The sequence below is a fragment of the Trachymyrmex septentrionalis genome, unplaced genomic scaffold (assembly GCF_001594115.1).
Source record: "Trachymyrmex septentrionalis isolate Tsep2-gDNA-1 unplaced genomic scaffold, Tsep1.0 scaffold32, whole genome shotgun sequence".
NCBI lineage: Eukaryota > Metazoa > Arthropoda > Insecta > Hymenoptera > Formicidae > Trachymyrmex > Trachymyrmex septentrionalis.
The window spans coordinates 953,585-962,676 of NW_017305485.1; the positions used below are offsets into that span (position 1 = coordinate 953,585).

A 9,092-nucleotide genomic window follows, 5' to 3' on the forward strand; every position below is an offset into this window, starting at 1 on the left:
AGCCGGTTCCACGTGGTCGACAAAATCGGTCGCGGTCGCGCGCGAATGCGTGTTACAGAACCGTTTCTTCGCATCCGGGCGCGAGATTCGCAAAGTGGAATCCCCGGCCCACTCGGCTACTGTTGGATAATAACACCGTTGAGTAAAAGCAAGCCACTTTTCATCATCGAGAGGAGTCGTTCCCTTTGGCTAATTCGAGAGAGAGAGAGAGAGAGAGAGAGAGAGAGAGAAAGAGAGGAAGACGGAGGAATTAACCTTCTCTGCTCTCTAAAAACTTCTATAATGAATTGTCCTCGAAACTGTCGAGACTCTGAAGAGTCTCGCTGTTAAAGATTGAAAATTGGGTTACCCTCTCTCTCTCTCTTCTCAAAACTAGCTCAATATTCGGCTCTTTCAAATGAGATCCCACTCTAAAGAATTTAGAGAGAGAGTAACCTTTTCTCTTTTTGTTTCTCTTTCTCTACATTCGTCACTCCAGTCGCTTCCTATTACATATTCCGCCCCTATCATTGGCAAAACGCTGTTGCTGCTGCTGCTGCTGCCGCGCCGTACGAGTAATTTGTATCTCGAGAACAATGTTTGTAGCCGAGCGTGTATCGGTGCGCTCTGTCCGCCCGCTCCCTGCCGCTTCCAGTCACGATTTAGTATCAAGGATACACGGAGATCGTTATCGAGGCTACGCTCGTAAAACGATAGTCTCTCTCTCTAGCGCGCAATGCGGACCTGCGCTCACGGAAAAGTGTCAGCCGATTTCGCCGCTGATCCCTTCAACGTAGACCTCCGACGTTTCCCTTTCGTAACACGGAGCTCCTCGATCTCTAACGAGATCCCAAAATGCCAAAACATCTTGGAGATATCTGTGCCACGATTACTATGCTACTTGGAGCAACCGATGGAACTTTAGTCGGCAATTTACTCTCTAAATCCGAATCCAGTGGATAATCACTCATATTCATGCCAAGTGTGTCACTGGTAATCACAGTGAATGAAATGTGAGGTTCCGACCCCTAGCTAATCTTTATTGTATGTAATCTAGCTAACCTTGTTTTCTGCTTAACTTCAATGAATATGATATCGGACGATTGAAATGAACATGCAAATATCAGTATTTTAGTTATATAATGCTCAAACATTCTTCCTTTTTTCAACGTTACCGATTCAGATTTAGAGAGTAGATTGTAAACTAAAAAAATTGTTTATCTCCGGAAACAATGAAGGATCCTCTTCTGGAGATCGCACGATTTCGAATATGAAAGGACCTGTAGCGATTCGCGTGACAGAATCGGTATGCTGATCGGAAACGATTTTTCATAGTTAATTATCAATCGGTCATGACACGCGAAAGAGTAATTATCGTCGGAACGTCGAACAAATATAGACGCATGTAGACGAGCATTGATTTTGTTATACCGAATGAAAATCGGCTTCTCAGAAGCCCATCGAGCGGCAAAGATATCGTTAAAATATCATTAATCATCTAATGCTAATTTAATTGTTATTCATTTCATAAACAGCTTGGGAAAACGATTTTAATATCAACGATATGAATATCAAACTTATACATCTAACCATTGATATATCAATTAAAAAAAAAAAAATAATTATTTTCTCACGATATCAACAGTGAGATTTTCAGTGAGAATTAATTAATTGCTAGAAATTAAAGAAATTCTATACGTCTTTATATACGAGACTGTTTCAATTTAAACATTAAGACGAGAGTTATCCTGTCCAATTGAAATATCGGTAGGAGTTCTTTTGGCGGGATCTTCGGGTAGCTTCATCTAGAGAGAGAAGTGCAAGCATCGCGTACGGTATTAGGATTATCGAGTATCTGATCATTAATCAGTATATCGAGCTAATTAATAATATGTAATGGCCTAGTCGGCAGACGCGGAGATCGTGATCTCACGCAATCATGTTGGTACTGATATCGGTAGCTCTATATTCCTCCGGGCAACCTTTTTTCGCTTTGTTTTTATCTTATACAGGATTAGCGCATTAAGGATATCACGATAAGCGACAGCATTTCCGTCGCTTCATCTCGTCCGTAGTGTGTCAGATTTTTATTTTTATCAAACGTGTTATTCTTTTTATCAGACAACACGCGCGTAAAAAATCACTCCAAGACATCTTCTTCGAGACGGTTTGGTGGTTTTTAAGACTGTTAAAAGACGTCGTATATATATATATATAAAGACGTTCTCGAGACCTTCTAAGAGGTCTGAAAATCATCTTTCACATTAGATGTTTCTTGGATCGAGCTGTTTACATAACTGAATGCGATATTTATTGCGTTAGAATACATGACGTGACCAGTTGGAATATAGCTTTTATTATCGGTTGTACATCTTAAAAACTTGCAATACATCGTACAACGTATTATTAGTGATACATACATATGCATATGTATATAAATCTTTCAATTATTTTTTAATCCACGTCTTAATGATTAAATCTTAATGACGAGAAATGCATGTTTATCTCAAAACTTAGTCATGAATGTATGATTGACCGTCGAATTAGCTGTCGGACCGAATGTCGAAGCTGATAATCCAGTTTTCAATTTCGAGAATGACGCGTTCCTCGAGACGTCTCGCTCATTCCCTCGTTCGAAGAACCTCGCACGAAGACCGAAGGGCAAATAAAAAATACGATTCGTCGAGAGACTGAGAGAGAGAGAGAGAGAGAGAGAGATATCTTTCCCTCTTCTCCATCTCCTTCTTCTCCTCGAGAGACGTTGAGGCGAGTCGATGTACGCCGTTGGGGTGGCAACGAGGGGGTGAAGCAAAACGAACGAGGGGAAACGCGAGGACGAAGAAGGAGGTGGAAGAAGATAAAAAAAAAAATAGAAGAGGAGCGAGGAAGAGAAAGACTGACGACTCTGTGGCTCCGAAGCCAGTGGGAAAGGAAGGAGGAGGAGCGAGGGGGGGGGGAGGGGCGGCGGCGCGAGGGTAGCGGGTACGGGGAAAAGAAAGCAAGAGAAGGGAGATAAAATAGGAATAAAGGAACGGGAGAAACGTAGATCGCCGCGAACTTCAGAAATGTCATATCCGTCAGTGTCCGGAGCTCTACCTTCTGGAGGCAACCGGTTCCAAACGTACCCGGGGCAGCGGATGATTAAGTATTGTCCGCGCTGGCGCGAGTCCTCGATACGCGCACGGGGGCAATTACCGGGAGCTCGTCCATTCGCGGGATATACGCGCGAGTTAAATAAATTTCCCGTGGATTATAAGCGCAGTCTCGTTCGCGAGACTCTCTCCCGCGACTATCTCCCGATACGAGATCGACGTCGACGTCGACGTTTCCGCTGGCGAGGATCGCGCTCGCGCGCGCGCGCGAGAGAGAGAGAGAGAGAGAGAGAGAGAGAGAGAGAGAGAGAGACGCCTGTTCTGCGAACGGCAGGGACAGGACTTACCGTGGAGAACGAGAATACTTTCAGGGATCTAATCGCCCAGCAATGCGTGCACGACCGTGCCGCCTGACCAGTCAGTCGCTCTCGCACGAAGGAACATTCGGATGCTCGACACTCCGAGCGGTCGAGCCAGCTGTATTTCGAGATCGTGTACGAGCAGAAATAATTCCGTGTCGTAACAAGCGATTTTCGAACTTGAAAATAAATTCAGTCGAGTGAAATATGTCTCGACTAGAGACTCTGTAACAGTCTGGTGAGCGATTTTGTTCTGCAAGAAAGGAAGATAAATCATTTTTCTCTGTTTATATATATATATAAACTCATTCTCTAACTTATACTGATCACTTTATAACTTTAATTAAGATTATAGAGGCAGTAAAAGTTAAAGTGGGAGAGTACCTTTCTCTCTCGTAGGATTTTGACAAAATCGCTCATGGCCAGACTCTGCAATCTCAGGGTTGCCACAGATCTGGAAAACCGGCGGGAAAACCGGGAAAAGTCGGGGGAAAATGTGAAAAAGTCTGGAATTTCAAAATTTGCTCACAATTTCCTTCAATTGCTCCTATTCCACACGATTGTTATAATTTTTTAAATATTATATCTGACATTTATAGTTCAAAACTTGCGCACTGTAAACGATTTTAACAAAATAATTAAAATTTACGAGTATATTTTATTCAGTATTTTCATTTGATCCCTCGTTTTCGTCGTAACTGCATTCTTTTCTTCAAAACTAATTTATTTCTTGCTGGCTTGAGTTCGCACCCAAAATTTTACTATGCTACTAAGCTTTTTTTTGCGTTTTTTTTTTTGTAATAATGTAGCTTTTCTACAATCCTTGAGTCTAAATGTTAAAATTTACATATTTTATATTAGTCATGGAAATTTTTCCATTTTCATCTGGAAAACCTGGAAAAGTCAGGAAATTTTAAAATTTATTTTCTGTGACAATCCTGACTCTAAAAAATGTCGATGTAGATTCAACACCTCTAACGTAGATTCAACATTCGTGCGATATATATAATAATTTTCATTCATACATAAAATTAACCAACATAGCGTGGATTTGAAACTCCTATTTATATCAACACCATCATGGATTTAAAATCCATGATGTTAATTTACCACAGTGAGGAATTATACATATATGTAGATACCGCGTGTTAAGTTCGCACCGCTATTTTTTTAGAGTCTCGACTGTTTAGAAAAATAAATTAAATATCGAAAATAATTTGTACTCTGAATAAATGCAATCTCTCGCTTTCGACGATTCCACTCGAGAGAAAGGGAGAGTTCATGAAAGCCGCGTCGTATCTCGCCTACGCCATGATACTCTTGTGTTCCGCCGTCGTCGAATTATTCTCCATTTGCTAATGATCCCCCTGAACAGTCGGAAGACCCGCTCGTCTGGAAACTCGTCCTGCGTTTCTCGTTTAATAACCATTAGCCGCGCGACGTGACGGCCGGTAGGTGTCGGTCGGCGATTTTCGGATTGTCCCAACTCCCCGCCCGAAGGGGGGCGAGGGTGTCAAAGATCTAGAGCAGATAGCGGCGCGGCTATATATTGATGAGGTGGCTCTCCGCGTATTGATTCCAGGGCGGAGGGCTTTCCCCGCAACGAGCGCACCCCCCGCTCCCCCCGCAGACCCCTTTTGCCTACGCGCAAGGGTTGATAAGATCCGCCAGATAAGGCATGATTACACACCGCACCGTACCTACCTTCTCCCTCGTCCCTCCCCCGGACCTCATTCCCGTGTGCCTTCCGATCCCCTTGCGCCCTCCATTCTCGAGGTAAACAAGGGTCCGTTCTCCGCGATGGACGCCGGGACAAAAATGGATCGAAGAACGATAGGGTTTTACTGAGGCGGCATAAATTCATCGCGCGTCAAAAATAGGTTAGCAATTTTAAGGGGTAAAAAAAAGTATCTATTAAACTTACATTAATTTCACGATCTCCCATGAATGGACCTCCTCTTTGCGACATAATTGCGCGCGGCAGTTGCCGCTTATCTCTCGATCTTTGACATTTTTTTTTTTTTTTTTACGACGTGGACTACAATAACCAGGCACGCATCGAAACTGCAAACTCTCGATCACGCACTGATCCGCGAATTTCTCCCTAAACATCGCGATAGAACGCCGGGACGGCGCTCGAAAGAAGAGGTACTCGAGAAACGTTGCGAGAAAAAAATTCGGAGACACTCCGATTGGTACTGTCTCAGAGTTCATTGTGACGCAATGTGCAGGGAAGGCGGGTCAATGGAGAGCAGTTTTATTTACTCGCATAGGGGACACGCGTGCTATCCCTCTCGCTCAAAGAAATTTCAATAAGCTCGCTATTATGCGAGTCGCCGGGCGGGAGGCTCCCCTGTATTTTGTGCTTTCGCCGACAATGACGCAGGTATAGTTTCGCTCGACAGTGCCCTGTGCCTTTCCGAGTGCCAGGGTGCAGTGTCATCTTGGGGGGGGGGAGGGGGGTTAAGTGGTTCGTGAGTAGGGGGTGAACAAGGGGCGAAAGTGGAGGGTCAAAGGTGGGCGCCTTTCGTAAAAGAAACATCTTATGCGCGCCGTCGCCGCCATTATCTTGGCGCAGTGATCGGTTTTAAGTATATTCATCTTATCAACTGTACGTGCTAAGTTTTTAAACATATGGTGTATATACGTACACAAATAAAATATCATTAAGTTTAATATTATTATTTTGTGTACGAGTATACGAAACTTTAGTGTTCCAGGATGGAAATTAAAACGCATACATTTAACACAATTTAAATAACAATAATTATTATTATTAATGTATCAATTAATATAAGTTTCGAGTAATCGAGATGCGAATCCTCGGACGGACGATTTATCATGTTGAATTTATCATGTTGAAACGCTTGCCAATAACGATTCGAAGCCCGTAATCTCGAAGGAGCTAAATAATATCGTTCATTAATTCGTTTCGGTCAACGTCCATCGCGCGACGCGCCGAAGTTTACCTGCAGCGCCGAGTTTTCGGTAACAGTATCATCCATTAACGGTTAAGTGGTTCAACAGGAAGAATCAGAGAAAGGGGGACGGGGGGGGGGGTATAGAAGAGTGAAAGGTAGAATACGTGCGTCGGGGAAGGATCGAAGAAGAAGGCATTTTATAATACGGTTCCGACGGCAGGATACCTGCTCCCGTTCTCTCTCTCTCTCTCTCTCTCTCTCTCTCTCTCGCGTTCGAGAGTGCATTCGCGCGCCGCGCCGGTTCGGGACGTGGGGAAATAAGCCGCGGTTAGTCCCCGAGGGATAAAACGGAGATCCCGCTCCTTTTCGTTAAGTGTTTGCCAGTCGCATGCCGTGGAACGACAGGGTATACAGGTGTCACGCGGGGATCGAGTTTTCGAGTTTTCCACTCCGTAAGAACGGGAGAACGCTTTCCGACGATAAGCTTCTTGCTCTCCTCGCTATCGGTTCTTCTCTTTCTTCCGAGACGCGTCGATTCGGCAGGGCAGGCAGCCGGGAGAGATTTTGAGGGGTTGATGTGTCACGCTAACCCGCGTCAAGCTTGTGGCTTTTTGATTCCACGCATAAGCCGACGGATCGAATGCGCTTCTGGCGTGGGAGTAGACGGACTCGAGCATGATTGAATAGAGTATTTCATCCCGTCGTGCGTTTTATAATCCTTTCTCGCATAGTGCGAGTCTAATCGCACGATTACCATGCGCCGCGTGTTTCTTGAAACAATTCGTTCGGAGAGCAATTTCAAAGAATGATACATGTGACGTAAGATAAGAATGTCTTTGGTTTTCAATGTATATTTATAAAAATTGATGTACGTATACATTTGACTTCTTAAGACGGAGTCGTTTATTTCATGCTAAATAGGTGACAAATGAATCAATTGATATAAGATACAAATATCCAGGGTAAAATTGGAAAAAAACGAAATTATGGAGGAGAGAGATATTTCGGTCAAAAATAGTTCAAGTTGGTGTCTATAGGTATTAAGTGTTTTGCCAAAATATTAGATTTGAGAAATCTCTCTGACACAATAATTCTCAAATCTTACAGATTCAAGTCTGCGACAAACTGGACTCTCGATTTCAACTTCTGAGAGGGATTTGGCAAAACACTTTATAACCATGGACATCAAGTTAAACTATTTTGACCGAGATATCTCTCTTCTCATAATTATTTTATTGGTTTCAATATGCTACATTACGCTCGTTTTTTTATGTAGACACATCGCTATAAGGTATATTATATAATTATTATGTTCTATCGTCTTGACATTGTATTCACTGAAGAAAGCTTTGTAAGTCGAAACGTTTATTTTATCGAATTATATATAAAATTTTTATTGTATCTTATATATGTTTATTTATTAATATCATTTTTTTTTTCAAATTTTATACTGGATTGTATCGTATCTTATGTGTAATTGATTAATTTAAGTCATCTATTTATTAGCTCGAAATAATTAATAAATCTGCTATTTTAAATATTTAATTTAAACGGTAATTCTTCCTCGCCATTTTTCTTATAATATTTTATCAATATTTGCATACGTTAAGATAAATCAATTAATTGAATTAGACCTTATCAATTGTCGATATACAAACAGATCTAACCCTGGCAAAAGAGATGAAAGAGCTCTATGCTCTACTAACATTTTATTGCTTAATATTTACATTGAATAAATATACTCGGAACTCACTTTGCCACGCTACAAAGTGGTCCGTATGCCCGCGCTTTAAATAATCACAACATTTATCTTGCAATTTATCTGCAGCTGAAGAAAAAAATTTCAAACGCAAACGCGCAAATTGTAGGTATACGATATTACAGATAGCGCGGCAAGTACGAAAAGTATCTCAATTGCTTGGGTTAAATCTAATAGGCTTCCTACAATAAGCGGTTACTTAAGCCTAAGTCTCAAGTCGATCGATCAACCGCAGTTATTATTATTATTCTTCTCACATTCGACCGCGATCGGTCGATTTCCTTCTGGCTTGAGACTGAAAGTTTAGATAATGGCTTATCGTGGAATAAGCCCATAACCGAGACGATCTAATTAACGATCGTCCGAAACGCCAACGTGACGGGTGTGATATCTGTGTCTTCTCTTTTCCAAAACTGTCGCTGCAGAGTGCGGCGAGACGGGCGGGCACCAGCTGCGCCAACTGCAAGACGGCGACCACGACTCTCTGGCGGAGGAATCAGGCCGGTGAGCCAGTCTGCAACGCTTGTGGGCTCTACTACAAGTTACACAACGTGAGTAACACTCATTACCTTATTACTCCCTAGCCGCGATATAGCCGGCGATGCGCTGCAAAATCGGGATACGACGGTAGTTCCCGATAATACAATTGCCTTTTTTTCAGACAGAAGCTTCCTCTCTCTCGATACGCGCTGTTCAATGAACAACTTATGGTCAGCGAGTTTCACGCCGACTTTATGACACGCTTCGCGTGTAATTAGTCGATTAATTGATCGACGGAGAAAGTTATTCTTCGGCGCACTACCGCTGGGTAGTGTTTCGAATTAATTCACAATACTTATCGCGGACATCGCGGACAATCGCTTGTTAAACGGTACTATTTTTATATCTTACGTAACACGATCGAACAGATAATTTCAAGTCGTTTTCCTTGTTATATCCGATCGATAAATCAAAGCGCAGTTTTATTCGCACACAGTGACCA

The 9,092-nt window shown here is 42.5% G+C and overlaps 1 protein-coding gene across 5 annotated transcripts in view; it reads left to right on the plus strand.

The window, feature by feature from the left end:
* LOC108750089 (GATA-binding factor C-like) overlaps positions 1-9,092 on the plus strand; it is a 97,135-nt gene that overhangs the window by 70,700 nt on the left and 17,343 nt on the right. For 4 of the 5 annotated variants that reach the window (XM_018489331.1, XM_018489335.1, XM_018489332.1 and 1 more), the window contains exon 5: positions 8,527-8,661. In XM_018489331.1, the coding sequence (XP_018344833.1) occupies positions 8,527-8,661 (135 nt within the window). The remainder of the gene's footprint in view (positions 1-8,526; positions 8,662-9,092) is intronic. The other variant, XM_018489334.1, reaches the window with a different exon arrangement.